The sequence below is a fragment of the Typha angustifolia genome, chromosome 13, assembly GCF_048772165.1.
Source record: "Typha angustifolia cultivar Huaian chromosome 13, ASM4877216v1, whole genome shotgun sequence".
NCBI lineage: Eukaryota > Viridiplantae > Streptophyta > Magnoliopsida > Poales > Typhaceae > Typha > Typha angustifolia.
In genome coordinates, this window is record NC_133251.1 from 13846007 (window position 1) to 13869995 (window position 23989).

At 38.0% G+C, this 23989-nt stretch overlaps 3 protein-coding genes and 2 long non-coding RNA genes across 10 annotated transcripts; 3 read left to right on the forward strand and 2 right to left on the reverse strand.

The window, feature by feature from the left end:
- The first annotated feature begins 580 nt into the window (after positions 1–580).
- LOC140773016 (growth-regulating factor 6-like) lies at positions 581–5582 on the forward strand. Of its 3 annotated transcripts, none has more exons than XM_073115323.1 (4): positions 581–1196; positions 1732–1956; positions 2274–2610; positions 4413–5582. In XM_073115323.1, exons 1-4 carry the CDS (start codon positions 782–784, stop codon positions 5266–5268), a joined length of 1833 nt encoding a protein of 610 aa, XP_072971424.1. In that variant the 5' UTR covers positions 581–781; the 3' UTR covers positions 5269–5582. The 3 variants fall into 3 exon arrangements, with proteins under 3 accessions (XP_072971424.1, XP_072971425.1, XP_072971426.1); XM_073115324.1 differs by having other exon boundaries at positions 4416–5581; XM_073115325.1 differs by having other exon boundaries at positions 1732–1950; positions 4413–5581.
- A 5014-nt stretch (positions 5583–10596) lies between these two features.
- LOC140774411 (uncharacterized) lies at positions 10597–11257 on the forward strand. Its single transcript, XR_012106591.1, has 2 exons — positions 10597–10855; positions 10947–11257. It is a non-coding gene; the product is annotated as an uncharacterized lncRNA (long non-coding RNA).
- Positions 11258–14776: 3519 nt separating this feature from the next.
- Positions 14777–17232, reverse strand: LOC140774694 (uncharacterized). Of its 2 annotated transcripts, XR_012106635.1 has the most exons (4): positions 16948–17232; positions 16669–16741; positions 15458–15549; positions 14777–15358 (listed from the first exon to the last, which is right to left on the reverse strand). It is a non-coding gene; the product is annotated as an uncharacterized lncRNA (long non-coding RNA). The 2 variants fall into 2 exon arrangements; XR_012106634.1 differs by having other exon boundaries at positions 16669–17232.
- Positions 17233–17378: 146 nt separating this feature from the next.
- On the reverse strand, positions 17379–19079 carry LOC140774510 (protein PHLOEM PROTEIN 2-LIKE A10-like). The gene has a single exon (XM_073117530.1). It carries the CDS (start codon positions 18772–18774, stop codon positions 17542–17544), a length of 1233 nt encoding a protein of 410 aa, XP_072973631.1. The 5' UTR covers positions 18775–19079; the 3' UTR covers positions 17379–17541.
- Positions 19080–20216: 1137 nt separating this feature from the next.
- Positions 20217–23984, forward strand: LOC140774143 (uncharacterized). 3 transcript variants are annotated; one of them, XR_012106559.1, is made up of 10 exons: positions 20217–20471; positions 20580–20653; positions 21045–21187; positions 21276–21322; positions 21404–21512; positions 21708–21769; positions 22657–22771; positions 23391–23557; positions 23646–23816; positions 23921–23984. XR_012106559.1 is itself a non-coding variant. In XM_073117008.1 (9 exons), the coding sequence occupies exons 1-8, from the start codon at positions 20313–20315 to the stop codon at positions 23549–23551; spliced, it is 870 nt and encodes a 289-aa protein (XP_072973109.1). In that variant the 5' UTR covers positions 20217–20312; the 3' UTR covers positions 23552–23557; positions 23646–23984. The 3 variants fall into 3 exon arrangements, 2 of the variants coding, with proteins under 2 accessions (XP_072973109.1, XP_072973110.1); XM_073117008.1 differs by having other exon boundaries at positions 23646–23984; XM_073117009.1 differs by having other exon boundaries at positions 20368–20502; positions 23646–23984.
- The last annotated feature ends 5 nt before the right edge of the window (positions 23985–23989 follow it).

Here is a 23989-nt window from a genome sequence, read left to right on the forward strand (position 1 = left end):
TTTTTTTTTAAATTATCTCTTCTCTTCTCTCGTCGCTGCAGTACTAAAATTTGAGAAAAGAATAGCTGTATTTTGTATAACAATGGTAGAGGTGCTGTGTGGGAGTTGAAATCTAACAGTATTCTAAGTCAATGGGATGGAGGCATACTTCGAATCGCACTAATTAATACATGGGAATATATATATATATATGTATGTAAAGCACGATAATTGAAGCAGTTGGTTGTTTCTTTTATCTCACGAAGAAAGTGGGGCTATGGAGAATAGGTTTTGTTTAGGGTCTAAGATTTGGTACGTAGAGTCACGTGACAATGCATCCTCTTCCACACATAGATAAATGTACGGGGGGGAGAGAGAGAGAGAGAGAGAGAGAGAGGAGTTGCCTAGGGAGAGAAACTATATAATATAAATGTAGAGGTGCTCATAGCTAAATTACCGGAGGCTAAAATAGTAAATCTATGTTGGATGTAAATTATATAAAAAAAAGATATTTTGCATGCCCAAAAATTGCAAGGGCCTTCCAAAAACTGACTACAAAACCCTTTTTGTTTCCCCCCTTCTCTCTCTCTCTCTCTCTCTCTCTCTCTCTCTCTAACCTTCTTAAAAAGCAAAAACCAGCCTGTTTCTGAGCTCAAGCCCAACCAAAACCTTCATCACTCTCCAACCCCACCATTAAAATGGTCCTCCTCCTTCTTCTTCTTCTTCTTCAACAGCGACCCAACTCATGAGCCCACCTCCCCTCGGTTTCATGCAATAGAGTTGGTCTCTGTTTGTGGAGGAGATGGAGTTAGGTGGGGTTGTGGCCATGGATGGGTTGGTGGATGGGTGTTCCGATGTGGGTGGTGGCATGTCTTCACCATTTCCCACCTCAGAAGTTGAACTCAGCAGGGAAAGGGGTTTCCTTGGATCAAGTTTATCCAAGCATGGGAGAGAGGGGATGGGAGCAGAGGAGCATGATTGGAGATTCCTCAAGATGGCTAGAACTGAGCCAATGCTGGCATTACCCACAAAGGCGGCTCCTTTGTGGCTTGGATCCAACTCAAACTGCCACCCCCTCTTCCCTGATGGAGAGCAAATGCTTAGCTTCACCCCATCAACCAAACCGGACACCATGATGGTCAACAGCGATGGGACCTTGCCTTATTACCACCATCTGTCGTCATCCTCTTCAACACATTCATATCTTAGGAATGAAGGTACTGGCATTGCCCCTTTTCTTGTTTGTGGCATCTCCTTTGGATTCCGGTTTTGGTTGGAACTTGGAAGGGGGTCTTTTCATGGCATTTTTCGTCTTTGTTTTTGAGTCTTGTTAAGCAAAAGTTTGCCTTATTTATTTTGGGGCCATGGATGGATCTTGGCCTCAAGGTGGAGTTTTTAGAGAGGCATATTTCTGTTTCTCTTTTTTCATCACAAAAAAGAGAGGATGAAAGAATAGGAGGCATACATGATAAGATCAGTAGGAAAAAAAGGAAGCAAACCCACAAGCTCAAATTTGTTTTTTCTTTTGTTTTCTTTTTTCTTTTGAATCGATTTGCATTTTCAGTTTATGAGTTTGCGCATTTTTGTTGCTTGCCCCTCTATTGCAGATTCTATGATCACAAGCTTTTCATGCTCTTTTGCCCTTCTCTATCTTTCTCTTGTTCTCTCTGCTGTCTCTCACTCGGTGTGGTCTGACTTCCCTTTTTGCCTTTCCTCTTTATCTTTCTTCTCCTTTTTCTTTTTCTGCTTCAGGACTGAGTTCTGGGGGCTTGGATGCAAATATGCATGGGGCCTTGACAAGGGTGAGGGGCCCTTTCACTCCAACCCAGTGGATAGAGCTAGAACACCAGGCGTTGATCTACAAATACATCGTTGCAAATGTGCCCATACCGAGCAGTTTGCTCACTCCCCTCAGAAGAAGTATTAACTCCTATGGCTTTCCTCCCTCCTCTGCTGGTTATTTTGGTTCAGGTACATGTAAGATTCTCCTCTCTTAGCAAAAGAGATAGGAAGGAACCCAATGATTTTTTAGACATTTTACTTGGAAAGATCTACAATGCAAGAAAGCTTAATGTGATTCTAATGCCATGCTAGTAAAAGCTTAACGGTAGAAGATACTATTACGATTAGTCATTCAATATCTTTTCCTTTTTAAGTCTCTTGATTCATGTCAACTTTAGATTGGAAGTTGTGATTAGCCTGACACTCTATTGGATGTACTGTTCCTCGTTTTGTTTTGCTGGCATTGATACTGAAATAGTGAACTTTAAAGAACAACCTTTTTGTTGTTTTAGGGGGGTGGGGATCTTTCCATCTGGGATATTCTGGAAATGGTGATCCAGAGCCCGGTAGATGCCGTCGGACAGACGGGAAGAAATGGCGGTGCTCAAGGGATGCAGTTGCTGACCAGAAGTATTGCGAGCGACACATGAACCGGGGCCGCCATCGTTCAAGAAAGCATGTGGAAGGCCAATCTGGCCATGCCGCGAAAGCAGTGCCTGTCATTGCAACTTCACAATCAGCTTCATCCCTTACTGGCGGCAGATCTTCTACTAACCTCCCTGCTTCGGAGCAGCAGACAAAAAACTTGGCCACAAATATGACCGATCCCTGCCCTGCACAGTTCAACAGGTAGAATCAAATAAGATTTCTTTTAAGTATTATTTTCAGGTTATATCATCAAAGCATATACCAATATTTTTGGTTGTTGTCATATCCATTTCTCTTTCTACTGAAATTGGCATTCCTTTATATGCATTCTTCATAACTGCATAAGCTGCTTGAATTAAGAAAAAAGTTACTGTTTTGTCGGATACTTGAATGTTCTTTTCTTTTTGTCTTTTAGCTTCCAACACAAATTTGTTTTCTTTATAAAAATATGATAAGTTGACATAGTTTGATAATTCCCTGGTTTTACCTATTCTCCTAGTTTTCAGAGTTGTGTGCCACAGTGTTCCAAAAGTGCTTTACAAATTTTAAGAATTCTAAAATATATGATTGTCTGTAGCTACATCTATTCTGTTGTTTCATAGGCTCTTATCTTAGTCCAACTCCAAATCATAACATATTAGCCAATGAATCTCATTGTTGAGTAGAACATGTAATAGCCGTTGTCTTTATTGTTACGAACCATCCAATGAGTCTCATTGTTGGGTAGAACGTGTAACAGCCGTTGTCTTTATTGTTATGAAGATGGCTTTGACAAGACAAAAGAAGGCTCCTTTGAGCAGTCAGCGTATTTGTGAAAAGTTGCTATACATATTGATTAGCGGTTAGCGAAATGGGCACCCTCTTTTGTCATGAGGTCTGAAAGATCAATATAGATACGACATGATACTGATACAATCATACAATAGATCTTGAAAATAGGGATATGTTTTTGTTTGTGGTACTAATACATATACATATATGACTCTATATAATAATGTACTTTTGTGTGCTTGCATTTTATTTAAGGAATTGTTGTTTAACACGTAGTCGTTAATGCTACCAGGGGCTGTTATCTTTTCTAGGAAAATCTAGTTGATTATTTAACCACTTCATTGCTTGTAGTAATGAACTGTTACAAGCAATGAACTGTCAATATCTAGAATGCCCGTTTTGCTGCATATTGGGCCCTCATGATTGTCTACAAGATCTGCCGTTCACACTTATTTCCTTGTACCATGCAATACTAGTTGCAGGTGAAAGACAAGTATTGCAAGTTGAGCTTCTATAATACAGCAAGAAAACCTGCCAAGTTTGGAAACAATAGTGTTTGTGGAAAGGTGAAACGGGATGAACTTAGAGCTAAATATAGTAGGCATTCTAACATCATGGATCATAGAATTGATCCAACAGTGTTATGAAGGAAAAACCTGAAAATAATTTTTCATTTTCTCCTCAAGGTTTCACTGATGGTAGCCAATAATCAAAGAACTGCATATGTAAAGTGCTGGAAGTTGTCTATGTATGGCGATTTAAGTAAAGTTGTTATACAAGGTAACTTGAGGAAACCATTCTAAAACATATACTTGCAATCTTCTTTTTACTTGGTCAAACTCCTTTCATCTACTTTGACACTATTATGAGAAAAGGTCCACATCTTTGAATTCGTACATCTTCTCTTGATAACCTAGATGACTCTCCCTTCGGTAGTTCATTTTGTTATAGTGGTATTGCAACTTTCCTACCTTTGGCATTATCTTAGTAGGTAGCTCAAACAAATATGAGTTTCTATAGCAGGCTGAAAAAGCCATACTACTAAATTTAAGGGTATTCGAAATATTGGTATTTTTGGCAAAATTTTGTTTGTCTGAGATTTCCATGTTCCTTACTCTTTTAGACATCTATGGAGTATTGTTCTTTTCATAATTTCTTTATGCTGTTTGCAAGGCTTCAAGTTATTCTGAAAGAATGCCTTCTTGCTCTTAGTACTGATGTTTTATGTTCAGCAGGATAATGATGAATAAAGAAAATGTAAAAGATCATGTCCAGGACTCCCAGAACTTGTCCTTGCTTACTTCGACAACTCCGAAATCTATAGACACTCCATTTCCCACCTCGAAACTACACAATCCCTTTGAAGAAACCAATTCCAAAGCAGACATTGGACATATTTCCAGTAATTCCTTTGTGAACTCTCCTAAAAACTGTTCAGAGCATATGAACTTTATCCCTTCATCTGAATTTAATGAACAGCCGGAATCCCATTCACTGCGCCATTTCATTGATGACTGGCCTAAGAACCATTCTGACTGCTCTGCTGTCACCTGGCCTATGGTAGAAGAAATGCATTCAGATAGAACCCAATTGTCTATATCTGTGCCCATTGCTTCATCAGACTTTTCATCGTCCTCCTCTTCTCCTTATCATGAGAAGCAAACTCTATCACCACTTAGACTATCTCGGGGGCTTGATTCCATTCAGATGGGTCTCGGAGTGGGAAGCAGTCCAAGTGATCAGCAAGCAAGTTGGTTACCAATATTCAGAGGGGCTTCAATGGGTGGACCCCTAGGGGAGGCTTTGACGAACACTAATGCGCCAAAGGATGAAAACAAGAACTGCTCAGCATCGTCTCTAAATTTCTTGAAAGATCGCTGGGATTTGAGTCTGCCTTTGGAGTCATCACCAACAGGAGTCCTACAGAAGACTACCTTTGGCTCGCTATCAAGCAGCACCGGGAGTAGCCCCAGGCTGGAGAGCCACAAAGCCCACGACAGCATTTGCAGCATGTTCGATGATCTCGGCTCAACCCTTGTAAATCACCCAACCATACCCTCACTTTTAGAGGATGATGGGAAGTTTTAGCATTGTTTTAAATTTAGGACAACGAGCATTTAGTTTGAGTTCTTAAATTTCATCCTTTCAGTTTCAAGTTTCTTCTTCCTTTATTCTGTACTTTGTTCTTGCTTGATATGCTATGTTATATAATTTGCAATGAGTTGCTTCTTTCAACAAGACTCAAGGCCTTTCTCAACCAATGTTTTCTTCTGGATAAAGAATGCATCTTCTTACAGTCATGTGGTTGTTCGTTCTTGTCTGATGGATTAAAACTGTGTCAGGATAAGTTCTTTGGTCCCATTGTAAGTCTTGTCTCAAACTTTCACCACCTACTGGGCAGTGGAATTATTGTACAAACTTCTTGGTTTGCTATGTACTATAAAGAGTCCAGATTTGAATGGTATATTGCCTTTCTGGTCATCTGCATTATATGTGCAGCCTTTGCCATTGGAACTCTGAGCATCTGCCTTATTATTGCAGGCTATAGTTAAGCTCGTACTACATTCCTCTCAGCTGAGAGTGCAGAAATAGATCCAATTGCGATTCTTGGGCGTGAATGACAAGCACGGACTATATACTGTTTCTCCTTAGTTGTCAAGCTGCAAGGATTCCTCTTTTGCATCATGCTCTCTTTTATGATTGCTTTAACAGGAGCCTACAGTGAGTCAGTGGAACTATGGGCTTGAACTCACTCGAGAATGAGTAGTGACTGGCACTGTGAAGTAGCTATTGCAAATGGATGGTACTACAATAACTGCTACAAGATGCCTAAAGTGGTGAAATGAAATCCATCATCACTTCTCTCTCTCTCTCTCTCTCTTCTTTTTCTTTTTTTTTTCTTTTTTCTTTTTTGTTTGTGTGTCCAGTCCACTTTCAAGGTTTTGGCAATCCGGTAGATTTGACATTTCCAACATAACATAGATAAGCCAATATTGCATTTATTGTCTACAAGATCAACTTAAACTCCTTATTTAAGCCATTATTTCTTGATAGTCACTAAACTGCATGGCAATCTCAAAATAAATAGCTTTCTATCCACACACAAGTTGTTGAGCAAATTCCACTACTATTAAAAACAAGTGGAGTCAAGTTTTCAAATTTGGATTTGCTGTCCATGCAAGGAACTTCTTCATTTTGTTCCAAACTCACATGCAAGGTTAACCAAGCAATGCAACACCAAGATACCCCACAAAGATTTCCTTTTGGTAAAAATCCAAGAGGAATTAAGAAACACCCACCTCTTCCCTCCACGCTTTGTTGCCACTCTCCTAAGTAACATAAACTAAGCCATCCGGGAGCACTCACCCTTATATAATCCTTACATCCTTTGCCTTGCAATCCAGACCACTAATTGCATATTTGCATTCATTACCAAGAGAGATGAGTACACCTGACAACTACCCCAAAGCCTCACAAAATGGAGATGCCACCAAGCTCCTACCCCATGGACTTCACCTCCCACTTCCACCTTGCCCATTTGGGACCCCAGTTGCATGCTCTGCTAAAAAAAGATTAAGAAGGGAGCCCAAAGACCCCTTCTTTGCTGCTTACTTAGAGTGCACCAAGAGCTCAAGGTTGGAAGGGAAGGCAGCAAAGGATTGTGGCAAGGGAGGTGGGATTGGATTTGGGTTTGGAAAGGCTGGGCTTAAGCTTGATCTCTCTTGCAAGCATAGTTGTTTGGTTAGGGAGGAAGGTGTGGTGAAGTTGTCACAGCTTCCTGCTCTTCCAGCTAGGGAGAGATTCTTGGAGAGGAGAAGAAGGTATGGAGAATTGTATGGGTACAAGTCTTTGTATATTTAGTGTTGCCTGGAACTTAGTTTGCAGTGGACATGGGAGTATATTCCCAATTATCTGGACAAAAGAAAAGGTAAGGGTGTGTAAGTTGTAGCTGTATATGTACTAGTATACAATCTAAACCTACTTTAATTTAAGGATTGGGAACTTTTTACAAACAATCGATTGGTTAACTAGTGTTTGGATCATACCTTAAAAAAAAAAAAATCTTTGGCACCATGGGAGATATAAAGATATCTGATCATTTTGGTTGATATTTTTGAGATCAGAACACAAATGAATTGTGGAAGTATTCACTGATGGTGTAGCTCTTACCAAGTACATATGTCATGGTTTTCAGTTCTTCATCTGATGTGCCAGTTTGTATCATTTTGGATGAAATCTATTCACCACATCACAGAATGCTCTGTTCCTTCTCATCCACTAGGAAGCATTCATCTAATCCAAGCCTATAAGCTGCTTTCATTCCACTATTAATTGCATCAAGCCAAGTCATTCCCGGCTGTCTACATAGTATGTCTGTCTCAAGTTTGATAAGATAAGATAAGATAGATATCATCTTCAATCGCCATACTTTTCATCTGTGAGGTTGTCAACATTGATGAAACACAGGTGCAACTGGTATTCAAGCATCCATGTATCATTGTTAAATGCTGGCGTCGAAAGAGAGAAGGAGAAAGATGTTGGCATTTAATAACGGCAGTACATAAATTTCTGGCTGCTATTCTTCCATGCATTCTGATCTTAGTATCTGCAAGTTGAGAGAGAATTTGTACCAGATCATCTTGTGGTCCAATAAAGACCCTCATGTTGATAGTTCCAGAATATAAAACATAAAAAAAATTAATAGTATTTGATGCATATAGTGTCATAACACAGATTCTGAGTTCGAATCTGCCATACGCGTATATTATTTAAAATATAAATATAATATTAGATTTGACTCGAATTGATAGAAATTTTAAAGATCTCAATTCAGACTTCAGATATGGATATATAGATTCGGATTCAGAATTTTGTTATCCACCAACATATAATTTGAATTCACTAGTATTAAATAGAGTTCATCATTCATTATCTTGTTAGAGCTAACAAAGAAATATTGCATGCTATACATGCAGTAGTCTCCTCTCTCTCACCAGCCACCTTACACTGATGAACATGCAAAGAATCACAACATTTAAACAGTAAGAATTATATAATGCTCAGACAAATGCTTACAGCTACACTGATGCTAAATGCAATGGACACGAAAATAGCAACCGTTCGTCTGGAAAATCCATGACGCCACTTCTATCTAACAAAAGGTCTCACTATAATTATATCATAGAAATATTAATGCTATCGATGACAAGGATCTTCGTAAGTTTCTAACCAACGGCATTATTTAATACTCGTCATTTTCTTATGCATTATATTTGTACTACTGCCACGTAGAATATTTTACTGTTGAAACTTCTGCAGCCACGAAGGAATCCTTATCAGTTCTCCATTCCAGAAGTTTTTGAAGATAAGGGAACTTTAATACCAAGCATATCAGTATACGTAGACAAATTCTATGACGAGAAAAATCCACTAAGTAGCCGTGAAGGTATTGACTTCCTGAGAGGAATACTCCGAAAACGGGGAAGAGAAAAGACGTTGTGGTGGGTTGTTGCAATCCTTTGATGATAGTTTTGCATGGTTTGACTTATTATATAGCAACTAATTAAGAATTTCAGATGGGATGGTTGCCAAATCGAATCTTCCTATCTACTTGAGTTCATTACTCTGTCAACTTCCATTCATGTCATACGGTCCTTTGATTAAACTTGACAACTAAATATCAATTTGGATTATTGCCAAACAGTTTAAGCTTTTGAATTAATTGGTTATTTAATAAGGTACCAAAGCTTAATTTTTCTAGAGGTTGAATGCACAACCCTCATCTTTCGTCTGTCAACGTGCAGTGTATAGTAGTTGTATACTTCCAACATTTCTCTTTCTCTCTCTGTTTTAAGTTATATTTTTCAAAGGTTGCATTAGGTAACTTGCAACCAATGTGATAAGCATCTTTATTAAGAAAGCTATGAAAATAGATCTTTGAAGAATCTGGAGGAAAAGAATTAGTATAAATGAACCAAAAAGTTAGGATTAAATGCTTGATTATTATTGCTTGTACCAACTTTGACTATTTTAATTCTAAAACTATGTGCTTCTCTGAAAATTATTTGTTTTGGGGGCCATCAGCGAACAGAGGGAGAGTCCTTTTCATACTTCACTGTATCTAGAATAGTTTGAGATATGATAGCATATAAAGTTGCTCAAAATTAGTTGTTTAATAGCGAATCTCATGGAGAATTAGTTGAATTTATTTTCCGAAATAGTAGCATATTGACTTGGAATTGTTCTTCTTCTTCTTCTTCTTTTCCTTTGTTGTCTATTTCCAAAGCAATTGACGTATTCTTATTCTGATCGCATTTCACCTCTTGCAAGCAAAAGAACAGGAAGAATAGATTAACCAAAGGCACAAGTTAAGAACTACGAGAAAATGATAGGCACAAGTAACACCTTAATAGGAAGACCAGAATAATTACAAAATAACCACATAAGAACTTGTGGAAGCTATAACAGAACGTAGCATTCGCCTAGTTGAATAAGAAACAAGCGGAAAATTACGGAGACCTACTAAACTAAATTGTCCTTATGTTCAAGTCTCCAGATATTTTATTATTTTATGTGAATATGGAATGGTGTCCTAAGTTAATAGATAACAGCAAATATTATCATTTACATAATATCGCTTGACTAGCTGAGATCCATGTACCGATATCTTAATATAAAATCACCAACCAACTCATGACAAAGAAAGTCATAGGATCGACTTCAACTCCAAATAATATTGTAGAAATATTATTTGATAGTTTAGTGACTTGGCTCGATTTAGTTGATGGCTCGGCAGTGTGGTTGACTTGGAGGAACAGTTCAACAGCGTAACGACTTGAAGCACGTTTCGGTGGCGTTTATTTCGGAGCAATTATCCGATAACGTATATGACTTAAAACCTAGACTAAGCAGCTAAAAGTTCAGTTGAACCTAAGTGTCTCTGTGTCTAGAGAGAGTTGGCCATTTGTTCGGCCCACATCTAGTATTTGGGCTTATAAATAATATTTTTTTTTTAAAAAAGCTATAGTGTATTTAGAAATATATATGCAATCCAAAAGATTCTTTGTATATATTTATTATTTAATTATTTTTAGACATAATTATGATAATCTCGTGGGAGTCAAAGGGCTGAGCGAGCCGAAGCACCTCTCTCCTTGATAATGTGAACAAGAAATACTTAAGATTGGTATGAACACTGAGCAGATGGGCGCATACCAATCAAACACCAAATCCGCGTTCGACCACTACTAAGCCAACCTAGTCGGCCAGAGAACCGTAGCTGCAGGAATTTCCTACACCTGTTCTACTTGGAAGACAGTGATTGGCTGCGAATCATTAAAAATAAAAATTTCCACCTTATGGGATACAACCACGCGGGAATTTATCAATCATACCCCCAACAACATTTATGGGCATCTACTTAAAGGTCTACTGCTCTTCTCTTCCCCCCAACTCTCCCAACCAATCTCTTTATAAATCTCTGTATAAGCCCAACACTTTCTTTCTCCCAACCGATCTTTCCTCTCTTTCCAAACCTCTGCTGATATAAGATATATCAAGCATGTCATCAAAGCATACCTCCCTCTTTGTGATAGCTCTCCTCCTCCTCCTTGTCTCTCTCAGTCAAGCAGGGAGACCAGAGCCTGCAGACCCAAGGATTAATGGCCAAGAAGAGGTATGTAGACTAACCACTTCCTCTTCCTCTTCTTCTTCTTTTCTTTTATGGAGTCTTTATCTTACATAGTTTGCTTACTTGTCATCCATAGGGAGTTGAGGAGGCCAACTTTGCGAAACTGGATGAAGGGTGTGGAGAAGAGGGAGATGAGGAATGCTTGATGAGGAGAACACTTGTGGCTCACACAGACTACATCTATACCCAAGGGAAGCATAACTAGAAGGATTAGGAGTAAAGCTGCATGGCCTTGATGAATGGCTTGTGATGTATGCTTAGTCAACTGTTACTCCATTTGTAACCCTGCAATTGATAACAAAGTTACAAATTTGCTCAGTTCCTCTGTTTTGCAAAATCTTATCACATAATCTAGATACTGTAAGAGTATTAACCTAGAGAAGAGAAGCTATAAGAGATTAAAAATATTATGTTAGGAGAGCAATCTATTAGGTTACAAGGTCTATTTCATTTGTCATTTAAAAAGTTAGGTCTACCAAACTACAAGTAAAACCATAACATGGTTGAGACTATCTTATCCTTGTTATAGTTGGTTGACTATTATCACATGAAAAACTTTCTAGAATAAGAGCAAGTTAGTGTTGCCTCCTTTCGTCTTTCCTGTTACCTATAGAACCAAAAATAAGATACAAAAACACAACAAAATTAAAAGCTAGGATTTCATGCTGCATGGATTTCTGATTTTAGAAATTCTTTTAGATTTCTGGTTATCAGTTTAGTCCCTGAGCTTGGCAGTTTGCAGGGTGAATTTTTTTTTTTCTTTTTATTTCACCTTTCTTTTCTATTTTTTATTTGTTTTCTCTCGAGTCTTGTTTCTTTGATCTTCTCATCAATCTTATAGCTAGGTTTTGAAGTTATGTCAAATCGACTTGTGCATCTAAATTAATATGAATATTTGTCCACAATTTAAGTGATAACATAGAATAGTTTAGCAATGAGTATTAATTATATATTTTTCTGACTTCACTACTATGAGCCAAACTGTCAGTCGACAAAATTCCATGACACAACAGGGAAACTGCACTGTAACCGGGTCTTAAAGATCTTTGTCATGCAAAAAATGATGCTTATGTCTATTGGCTTTTGTCAAAGACTCGAACAAAAACCTAGACAATGACCTGAACGATATGCATGAACTACAGTACTAAACAACACCACCTGGTGTTCGGCAAATACATCATTAGTGTTGGTATTTCTTCAGGTATAAATTAGCGGCATTAACATTCTTACAAGACTATATGACAGACCAAGTGAAGCAAATCTATCACAGGTTGATAGCTTTTAACAAGATTAATTAAGCAATATATGACACTGACTTCATAAGCTTCAGAGATTAACTGGTAACCACTCCATTCCAGACCTTAAGAAATAGAAGTATTCATGAATAGTATGTGGACATAATTCCACAACTAGCTCCAACAGTAGTTTGACAAAACTAAGAAAATATTCGGTTTTCATAAGAAGTCCAACGTTTGGTGGGATTGTTACATTGAATCCTATGAACGCATACTAGGCGTTCATGGATAAAAAATCTTCCATACGTTCTAGATTGCTTACAGTTTGGGTAATCACCTAACTTATTCAAAGTTTCTTCCTCGCAACTTTAGATAATTGAAAGCATACAAAGTGGTAAAAGATAGATTGTGTGATTTTAGCTAGTTGAACCGGGCATTCGTTTCTCCTTTCTTAATCAGTGTCCTTCTTGGATCTTTATGTGAATACAGTTTCTCTAAGTTAGGCACACTAGAGTCACACTAACTGACCCTTGCCCTACATCCAATGTAAATCAATTAAAAACTGATCTTAGTAAATATATTGCAGGACCAATAAATCAGATTACAATTAATATGTTAGAACTTAGAAGCCAAAACCTTTTAGTTTCATCACACTCTTATCTTACCTTGCAACAGCATTTAACCATTTTAGTTTCAGAAACAATTTCCATTGTTTCACGTAGTCATTTATTAGAAATCTTTAGGCTATGTAAAGTGCTATAAATCTAAAGCATAGCATATCCACATATAGATGCCTACTCACTATCTCCTAGTTATGGTGCCATGACGTTTAGAACCCTCACGGGCTAGGGACTGTCGCTGTAGCTTTTCCACTTATTGGAGGATTCTGATGTAGGAATCCACCAATGGGAAAAGCACTAGGGAAAAGAAGTCCCCCAATGCATGCTAATGGAGTGGTAAAAGTTACAGGGACGTATCCAAATCCATTTGCAGAGACAGCCCAGTGGTCCTCAATGCCACTAACTCCAAGGTCGAGTGCCAATTGCTGAATTGGTGAGCCATCCAATGTAAGTGGAGGGGATAAGATTTATTTTTCCTAAGTGCCTTAAGCCTTTGGGAGGAAGATATTAATATTAGCGGGGTACTTCCTCAAAGCCATTTTTTTTATATATATCATTTATAATTTTGAAGGGCAAATATGGATTGAACAAAAAGCCACTTAGGTATATTCTAAACTATTGTGCTGTTCTTTTAAGTCAATTGCATAGCCGTTTAGCTAAACTATAAAATCATTAAATAACTTTTCTATAATAATTGTTTGGGTTGAAGTCGATCATATGATCTTCTTGGTAATAGAAAAGAAAACCTATCAATTCTACTAAAATTGGTTGGTTGAGTTTGGTTGCAGGGCTTCCCCGCTGTCACACTTGGGAATCCTTAATTGGCTGTCAGATCATGTTCAGGCACTTAATGGATATCCAAATTAATACGGAAAGTTTTCAACCCCCAAAACATCTAGCAGCTTACTCAAATCAATACTGTGATGCTTTAGCCTATGCTATAATAAATTTTCTAGCTGCTTTAGTGTGACTATCTTGGTTCTCTGATGTCAAAAAAAATATAGTGGTGGGATGTGATGCTTATGAATGCCACATATAAGAAACCTGTTCTACAAAAGCCAGATAAATGTACTTGACCAATTTTAACAGAAGACGTCGACTAACCTCTTCGAAGTCAGCAAGAAAGAAGGTGAACCCAGGCTTTGCTTTAGCCTTTGGGAACCAAGGTTGGAGATGTAGGAGACCTCTGCGCTTTCTGCCATTATACATAAGCAAGGTGCTAAGTTACCTGAATCTATTCTTTCTGCACGGTTCAGTTTGTCCTCACTTGAAACTCTATAGATTAAACAGAAGCAGGGAACACTAAGCTCTCATGGTGAGGACGTTTGACAACATAGAATATCAAAAGAAAAAAGAAGTCTGATAAGATTAAAACATATTATGATTCAAATCAAGTAAAAAGCTAGCACGAATAAAGTTTACGTTTCTATAAGATTAAAACAGAGTAGACATTTAAAGCATATAGGACATGAATAATCAATCAATAAGAGATTAACTTAAATTTAGACTCCATTGTGCAGTTATTGCATAAATATTTTAGAAAAGGACGAACAACAGAATAACTTGATGTTAGCCATAACCAAAATGTGGACTTGTTTTTGGAATGTTATATTTGTCTGACATCACCCTTATACTTATTGGTATCAGGACGAACAAAATTGGTTGGAACAAAAACATCATCCATCTCGTGCCTACTTTTCAAAACCTGCATAACCATCGAGGATCATTTAGGTGACTAATTTCTAGAAAACAAGGATGAAATTATAACAGGATGCTGCAAACTTTCCTGAATCATGTAGCTGAATGCTAATGATATAAAACCATCTGTGCAACAAAGTGTGGGGATATATTTTATTTCTTTTGAGGGGAAGACACTACAGTGAGCAAAAGGAAGGAACCAAATTTGACCTTTACTAGTTCAATACGTAACCAACTACTTACGTCGATAGACTAATCTGCAATGTTTCACCTATACAAATCATTTTTTCATTCGATAACTAGTTTTGCCACAAAACTTACCATATAAGTTTTTATTCATTTTAGTAATATTACATGTTCCTGTGAATAATATTGAGTCTTCACTGAACTTGGTTTTCCTTCTATTCTGCAATCTACTATTTAGAAACATAGCTTCCGAAGCATGAAATCAAGAAGGGGTCTTCTCTCTACAGTTTTGGGTGCTGTCCTTGCCTTCATAGTTCATACCAAGCACCAACTTTTCTTGCTTGGAGCTGCCTAGTTCTGCTACTTGCTGGATAGATAAACTCTAGCTATAGAGGTTTCAATTTGAAGAGGTCACCGCCAGATGCTAAGCCTCAACAGGGTTTCAACTTTCCATGCCCTAACAGATTATGACAAGGTCCATCAACAGTCCAACAATGGCACCTTGCTGAGGGCTCGAGGCTATAAAGAATTTCAACATAATTGATGATTGACAGCGATTGCCAAACGCCCTATCAAGACGCCAAGAACCCCATGTTCAAGAACTTATGGATTTCAATCACTGATGAACTCCATCCACTGGTCAATCGGTCACTTCAAATAACTAAAAATGGTTGCAGAATGAATGAGGAATTGCAACTTCGAAAAAAAAAAGGTCCACCCAATCATCCAACTACTGATCATCCAAATCACTGAGAAGTTGTGACAAGGTCAGGAAACAGTAATGAACATAATAGAAATGAAGAAAGATCTGGAAACAGTGGATCCAAGAAAGAAGAGCTAGCTGATACCTTGGAGGAACCTTGAGAGAGCTTGAAGATGATGAAGCTTGGAAACTGCTGAAGATTCATATTTTGGAGATCTGCAGCAGGCCGCTGGAGAGCTAAGCAGAATTCAGGCAGAAAGAGCATTCAATTATTTAGTTCAAAATTTTGAATTTTCAACTTAAAATGTAATATATAAGGCGCTTCTTTTAAACAAGAAGAAAAACAACAGTCTGAATTTTGCTACTGCTGAATATACCTTTTTCGAAAAATCACATCTTCAGGTGAAAAATGTAGAGTACTTCTCCCTCCATCTTGGGGTTGGTTTTTTTTACAATTTCGATGCAAAATAGGCTGAAAAGTGTTTTCATTTCTTCAAATTTTAACATAAAATTTGTACTCCAACACATTACATATGTATAGACATCATTGTTAGAGGGTTTCATTATGCTCACCATGGTTTCGTTGATGCCAAGTGACATGACAAATTGCTCGATTGACATCTTGAAGGACTTATGTTTCATGCTTATTGACAAAACATCTAGAAAGAATTAAGTTTCACGTTTTAATTTTAAAGATAAGATTGTTTCACGGATACCTTCAAATATTTCTTTCTACCCATGGAAGATGTGTGCATTCAGTCTAAAGAGAAAAACCAAACTTTGAGACCATAACCATGAATTTGAAGAACAGAGAAGACTTGGCCACGATCTATCTCAAAGATGCCTAAAATTCAACGGATAGCTCAAAGATAAATATGAGGACATATCATAAGGAAAAAGGTCGAAAATGTAAAATGGATAAGAATTCGTTTGTCAGAAACTGAGAAAATCATAGAAGATCAAATAGGTTCTTGAAGAGCTAATCATAGAAATCAAAAGCTACAATGGTTTAGATTACTGGAGGCACATGTCAAAGTCTGAAAATGCCTCAGTAGCCATAAGCCTATGAAAGAAGGAAATTCAGAGGGAAAGATTTCTACTCTTAGTACTGCAAAGTGTAACTTACACAATTCTCTCTCAACCCATTACTGTGCACCATCTCTTATCATGAAATCGCTAATTTAAATTCATCCTAGCAATTTGTCTAAAGCAACATAACAGATTAAAGATAAGATTAGGCGAACACAAAAGATATCATAATTATGGCCTCTACCCAACAACAAAGGAAGTTTAGCATATGTTTAAAACTCGCAAAGAATCTGAAATAGAAAATTTAATTGATTCATTATCACTTACTGTAATGTCTGGATGACCACATGATTATATGCTGAAGGTACTCAAGAATCGTCCTCGTAAACCTCAATTTCACCTGTACTAATTTACTTGAACTTGTCATAACAAAGAGATGCATGATTACGAAATCAAACATCATAAGGATGAACTAGCGAGAAGAAGAGTACAAATAAGCAAGAAACAAGGATGACTAAACCTCAACATGTATAAAGCAAAACTGAGAGACATATTAGAAGCAAGAGCAGAATTGATCAATCAGTAAAACAGAAACATGCTACATACCTTTGCACAATGAGATCTTCTCATATCAACCAGTGCAGGGTATTTTAGATTTGAATCTAAAAGTCAAAAGAAATGCAATGCAACTTGTTGCTGCATATTCAGAAAAATCAAACATCAAACGCTACTTGGCCTACGAAGGTGAAGAATAGCTTAATACTCGTTCAAAGGGAAGATCAAATAATCAGAAGAAACATAGAGGAGAAAAGTTAGAGGACAAAAGAAAAACTACATTAACAACATACTTAACTAAACAACAACCCAATAATAGTATGTGCCCTAGAGCATGTATTCCCTCAAGCTTGTCCAAGTAAACAATTTACATGTCATTGTTTTTTTATTTTATTTTAGATTTGCATCTCGTAACAAAGAGTACTTGAGATGATAAGAAAATATATATTACATAATCTCAGTTTAATCAATCAATCAAATGTGTGCACTTACATTTAGCCATCACTAATCAGTGAATAAATAACATCATGACTCCTCATCAAAAGTAATTTTTCACTCTACTACAATATTTGCAGAATCGATGAATAGCAATTCTTACACATAGCAAAAGCATCCAAAATCTCACACTCTGATAACACATCTTACTCATGCAGGCATCAGAAGTCTCGTCCCAATAGAAACCTGCACACATAATGCAAGACATACAGTGAAAATCGCCACGGTCTTTGCACTGAGATACCTTACCACTTCTAAACCCCTTTCCACCACTTCTTCACGAGCAAAGCTAATACTTTTCCTTGCACCATCAGACAGTCTCCGCATCAGGAAATCAAGGAAAGATTTCACCATCTCAAAAGTCATCCTCCCCGTCAAGTCGAGCACTAACCTCCTATTGCTGGGAACGGCTAATGTCGACGAGACTTGTTTGACCCACCCACCACAATCCTTGCTCTGATTCTCCTCAGAAGACTTATTTCTTCTTCCTTCTTGGTCACTAACACTTACTCCAACCACAGATGACACTGAGCTCGAGGTCGTGCTCGAGCTCGGAGCCGTCATTACTTGATGAGAGCTCCTCACAAGGGTCTCGACGGCACCATTGCAGACCGAGACCAAGAGTTCCTTCACCTTGGCCTCATGCTTGGGGTTAGTGATTCCAGAGATGAGCTGATCATAGCTGCTGACCGTCGGCGTCCGATCGAGGTATACCGTGACCGCCTTGCTCACAAACACCTGTATGCAACTAGCAATCAGTTCCTTCCCCTTGTCCCCGGTCAAGAACTGGAGCCAGCGCGGCTCGCCAGCCGTCGGATCGTCCGATACACTACTAGATCTACTCTCGGCAGAGTAGAAAGCAATCACAAGATTTTTCGCGAAGCTTCCAACCACGACGGAGGCGAATCCTGTCCCGGAAGAGGAGAATAACTTATCAAGAACCCGATCGGACAAGCCAAAGGAACTACTCCGAGTCTCCGACTCAATCAACTCGGTCTCCGACCCGGAACTTAGGGCTCTGGTGAGACCCTTGGTCACCGCCTCGGTGACGGTAGAGAGGGAGGTCAAGAACTCCTCCGACCGCGAAAGCTTGGAGATTTGCCTCAAACTCCGGGGAATCTCGTCCGAATCGGACCGGAGGAAGCTATTCAAGTCGGAGGAGACTAGGCTGACGGTCTCGGCAGAGGAGGCGACGGCGTCGACGATGGCGATTAGACCACGGTATAGCCTCGCGAGCTTCCGGCGCTTCCGAACAACAGAAGGGAGGTGGTAGATTCTATAAGCACCGTACCCAGACATCCCCACGGCGGCGGTGAGAATGACCCATCGCCGGCGCCGCCGCGAAAAGCCGAGCGCCGCTTTCACCAATCGGAGAGCAGCCATGAGAGAAACACAAAGAGACGACCCTAAGGTTACGGTTTCGAGACCTGGGAATCAATCGGAGTGGATCAACGAAGATGAGAAAGAGAGAGACGAGGAGTCTTAACCGTGAGATATTTATAAGACGGGAAGGTGGTATCGGGGCTCTTCGTGCCGCCAAAATACCGTTACACTGGTGATGTTATCAAAAAAAAAAGAGAAGAAAGCGGCGACCAAGACAAAAGTTTGCGGTAAGCTCACCGGCGGTTTACAGGGTTCTAATCTCGATGCACGTTGTTACGATACAGCTAACAGTGGATCGTGCGGGCAATATCCGATTCTAAGTCTCCTGAGCATCGATCTTCTTTTGGTTATTTTTCACCATTATTTTGCTTCTGCCTGTTTTAAAAACCGCAAGCATACGTGTGGTTTAGTCAGAACTCATGATTCGATTCCTGTGTAGTTTTCACATAATATTATATACATACATATATATATATATATATATATGAAATTTTTGATCTAATTAATTAAATACTAATTAATCTCTAATGAGATCTATTTGACTCTATCCATGATGGATGAGTTCTTAATTTCCAATAGGAAACTTTCATCGGTGTGGTGAAATCCAAGATTCTAGATGAAGAGGAGAAAATGTTTAGATACGACTTTTGTTTGTTTAATAGTTTTGAAAAAATGAAGCATCTATTAAATAGCTTTATTTCTATTTGATAAATGTGTTTAATATTAACATGCAACCTTCTCATTTACGATTGTTTATTACTTATTCATATAAACAAGTCACAAGATAATGCATTTGCTCATTAATTTTGTACTGCACTATGTCATAATATAATGGTTTTCTGCTGTAATCTTGCCTCTGTGTCATAACAATTAGCCAAGTCCAGCCCAGCCTATGGGCTAACTGGTATTAGAAAATAAAAATAAAAAAATAAGAATAATAGGCAAAATTAGATCATCAATAAAGCCTCCGACCAGGTTAACAAACTGTTTACGAAAACAATGGTTAATAATAGTCATGACGCCCTCTTGTGAACAGTCTAAAAGAGTTATTTAGAAGCAAAACTTGGATAATAGATAAATAATGATCAAATATATGAATTAGATTATTCAGCAAGGTCCACAAACAATAGATAATTAGATAGAAAGTTCGCGCTTTCATTATAAATTATCGTTTGTAGCTATGCTCAAAACCATTTATCGGCTAAGCTATTATATATGAAAAACTAATTGGTTGTTAGTGAAGCAATTAAATTGCTGTAATATTGGATAATTTATTGTCAGTTTGAAGGAGGTAAAATGGTAAAGTAAAATATCAATGAAAGGAAATGGTAATTCTTGACATTTAAAATAATTTACGCTTAGATTTATTTAGTGGCAGCTAGCTACACAGGGGCTGTTTTAGAATATAGAATCCGTTAGAAGGGTAGTCTGTAAATTGCACTCATATTGAAACAAGGTTGTAGGACCTCCTGAATCCTGTGGGTCGCCAAGTTCCTACCCCCAGCGATTTCAACGAGACAGCTCGTACGCAGAGAGAAATGCCAACCTTAGCCCTTCGATCCTTATCGCACGGTCTTCTTTGCCGCTCGTGGACGAAACCGTCTCTTCTCCTCCGCGCCCACTCGTCTAATGCCGCTGTGAACCAATCTCGCGGTGGCCTTCCTCGCTTCTATTCCCCTTCTCTTCCTTCCTCGAAGGTGCATCTCTGTTTGGCATTTCGTCGAACAGGTAGTGTGTTGCGTTTTGGAATCGAGTTGGGCTTATAGAGTTTGAATTTTTTTTCTTTTCTTTTCTTTTTTACGCAGGGAAATGGTGTTCGAATCCAAGGGGACGAGTTCTGGCACATGACGAGGGTACTTCGATTAAGCGTTAATGACAGGTAGGTTTCGTTTCTTATTTGTACATTCGTTCTTTATACTTGTAGCCATGAATTTTGGGAAAGCTTGAGAGCAGAGAAATCCCAACCCACTGGAAGATTGTGCAATATGATACAACTAATTTTGCAATAATTATCAACCTGAAGAGGAAAGTTTACTGCTACATGGTAATAAATAAATAAAAAATATGTTCGATGTAAGTGATGATCGTAGATTGGTGGCGAATGCTAGAGGCAAAACAGTGAATCAATTTATATGTTGAGATGACTGACAAAATGAATAGGGACTTTCATACTTGAATATATCTTGCTAAGTAAAGTTCATTCATTTTGGTATTTTAGCACATAATTTGCGTATACGCTTCATGTTAACATTTCTGTCATATATTCTAAGGGTGGAGCTCTTCAACGGAGCTGGTGGTTTAGTTGAAGGTTCTATACAGAGAGTTGATAAGACTGGATTAGATATCATCGCGTTAGATGATCCAAAGGTCATTAGTCCGCTGGGTATGCAGTGGCATGTATTTGCTGCTTTTGGTGAGTATTGTGAATAATTAAGAATGTTTATGTTTGACAGGTTAGGTTGTTTTTATATGTTCTCATGTTTCGAATTCTAAATTCTTAGGGAGCCTGAAAGGCGGTCGAGCAGATTGGCTAATCGAAAAATGTACTGTATGTTATCTTACACCTTTGGCTGTTTGTGCTATTTCTCTTCTATAAAGTTTGTAGCATTTTCAGCTGTCTTCCGTTTAGGAACTTGGAGCTAGAAGTGTAACGCCCTTACTGACCGAGCGATCTCATACAATTGGGGAAAATAGAGTAGAGAGGTTGCAGCGTGTCATATTAGCTGCAGTTAAACAATGTAATTACTTGACATATTCTTTTTGAAGCTCACACCTTATTTACTTTCCTTCATGAGTCAATACTGTTCTTAGATAGAATTAGGAATCAGAGATATACATTGTACGTAAAAGTTTAATGATTCTACTTCTACCTTGATCTATTAGTGTTAGAACCTTCTATGATTCTTTCTCATGGTGTTATGCTTTCTGTTTAGGCCAGAGACTGCATGAAATGACTCTAAATCCTCCAGTAAACTTCTGTAACTTTTTGCCTATTGTAAGTTCTCTTTTCACCTATTTCGTTTAAGAAATGGTATGTTAGTTATTATTTCCAGCATCACATAGCTTGGTTTGCTACTGCCATATCATGTTCCTCATCACACAAGGTTAAGATATTCTGCATGCATGATTGCAGTGAAAAGTTAATATAACTGGGTTAGCATGATACAAGTACTCATTCTTATCTATGTGATCAGAAGTCTATATTGTTGATGCTCTAGAATGTAATTTTCTTCCTTCCCCTTTAAATTAGGAAGAATTTAGAAGAGTGCTTTTTATATTGACATTAATCACTTTTTATAGTTGGAGTGGAAGAACAGTATTTGCCTTGTGTTATGAAGATTAGGAATGGGATAGTATGTGACTCATATTATTCGTCTATTTTTTCTCTAAGATATAACTCGAAATCTTATTTTTGCATCACTGATCGGCACAGTTATTCAACGCTTTTCTATGAGAATATTACTCTTCAAATCCGATTAAAATAATATGTAGAAAAAAAAACTAAGCGAGAGATAAAATGCTTTGATGTTGTTCTTTTTTTTTTATTTGGGGTATATGTAGGTATTTAAGACTTCTGAATTTCTCTAAACACTTGGAACCCCCTAAATTTATTTAGCCTATTAATTATTATAAATTCGTTGTAATCGTTACGGTCATCACAGATGCATTAAATTTCTTGTAGAATTTGAGTTTTAAATTTCTTTAATTACTAATTTTAAATTAATTTAAGTTTTGAAATTAATATCAGATATAACTTCATCCAAGATATTTCACATTACATATGTAACAAGGCCGGTTCTCAGTGTATTCTTATACAACATCATTTAGTTGAGCATTCCTTACATTGTTTATGCATTAACAATTTGTCTTTTCTGGTGGTAGGTAGCACAGTCAAAGCTTTCTTTTCTAGCGGCAGCAGAAGCAACTCCTCTTCTAAGTATTTTACCAAACTCAAACACAGAAGACAGCGGACTTCTGATTGTGGGGCCAGAAGGAGGTCTCTCTCTCTCTCTCTCTCTCTCTCTCTCTCTCAAATAGAAGCATACCAAAACAAATGCACAAAAATATGACTAATATTAGATAAGCACGTCATAAAGTGAGTATGCCAACAAAATTGATAAGAGATGAGAAAGACTTCTAGATAGCAATTTAATTATGGTAGTGAACGGAAGCCAATAGCCCAATTAATTTATCTGCACACCCCTTCCTACTTTCTTCTGACGGCATGCTTACCCATCATACTGATAGTGACACCAGCTCTAGTACACCACAGTCCGCCTATGTGATTTGTTAATATTTTAAATGCCAGTGGCGCCAGTAATGATTATGAGCAATCTGTTCTTTGTCCTGACCGCTGAGTAGTATTACCTTCTCTGGCTGTTTATTTGTTAACACAAGTCAAAGAGTAAATTCAATTTTGTTAAATTAAACCATCTCTGTTTCTCACCTTGTTGATGCTTTTCTCATGGAATGACTTGCAATCAGTACTTAGTAGTATAAAAAAAGTTATGACTTAGGACTTTCAATTTATTGATTGCTTCCTGAGAGACACTGTAGTACCGTTAGTAGTATCTCCTAGGAGAAAGCTACTACAAGCTTGATGATTGCTTTTGCAGACTTCACAGATGAGGAGGTAAAGATGATAAAAGAAGCAGGTGCTACTCCTGTTGGTCTCGGTCCATGCAGACTTCGAGTTGAAACAGCTACCATCACACTTTTAGCAACTCTGATGCTATGGTCTGATGCTCAAAATTTGGGAGCACAACAGAGCCAGTGAATCATTGTACTTGTGTCGATAACTGAACTCAAGTTGGCTTTATGCTGATCATCTTACATTTCTCTGTTGATATGTTATTCCCGTGTTTTTCTAGGTAATTCTATCAATTGGAATTTCTCATTTGCGAGGGGCTAAGTAGCGCGCTGATGAAGGTTGTCTCAAATTTCATCGAGGCCAGCAGCACTCAGTAATTATTCTGTCAAATTTGTACTTTTGCATTGCCGATTTGATGAGAAGCAGAGAATTAATTCTTTCCAACAAAAAGGTTCAGCATTCTCACTGCCCTCTCTTTCTGCTCCAATCCTTTCGTACTCTCCCCAAAAGGAGCTGGATGGTGTTACTTATCATTATTATCTGTATCTGTACCAGGCTGACATGTAAAACGTTGCTTTAGTCAAACATTAATCCCTTCGCTTGCGGTTATTATTCTACCAATCT

Bases quoted from the DNA above. Each gene is read 5' to 3' on its own strand.
- LOC140773016 (XM_073115323.1), top strand. From the start codon at position 782: ATGGAGTTAGGTGGGGTTGTGGCCATGGATGGGTTGGTGGATGGGTGT. The intron at 1,957-2,273 runs GTAAGATTCTCC...TTGTTGTTTTAG, and splicing joins TTATTTTGGTTCAGGTACAT to GGGGGTGGGGATCTTTCCAT. The intron at 2,611-4,412 runs GTAGAATCAAAT...TTTTATGTTCAG, and splicing joins TGCCCTGCACAGTTCAACAG to CAGGATAATGATGAATAAAG.
- LOC140774510 (XM_073117530.1), bottom strand. From the start codon at position 18,774: ATGGCTGCTCTCCGATTGGTGAAAGCGGCGCTCGGCTTTTCGCGGCGG.
- LOC140774143 (XM_073117008.1), top strand. From the start codon at position 20,313: ATGCCAACCTTAGCCCTTCGATCCTTATCGCACGGTCTTCTTTGCCGC. The intron at 21,323-21,403 runs GTATGTTATCTT...TCTTCCGTTTAG, and splicing joins GGCTAATCGAAAAATGTACT to GAACTTGGAGCTAGAAGTGT. The intron at 22,772-23,390 runs GTCTCTCTCTCT...TTGCTTTTGCAG, and splicing joins GATTGTGGGGCCAGAAGGAG to ACTTCACAGATGAGGAGGTA.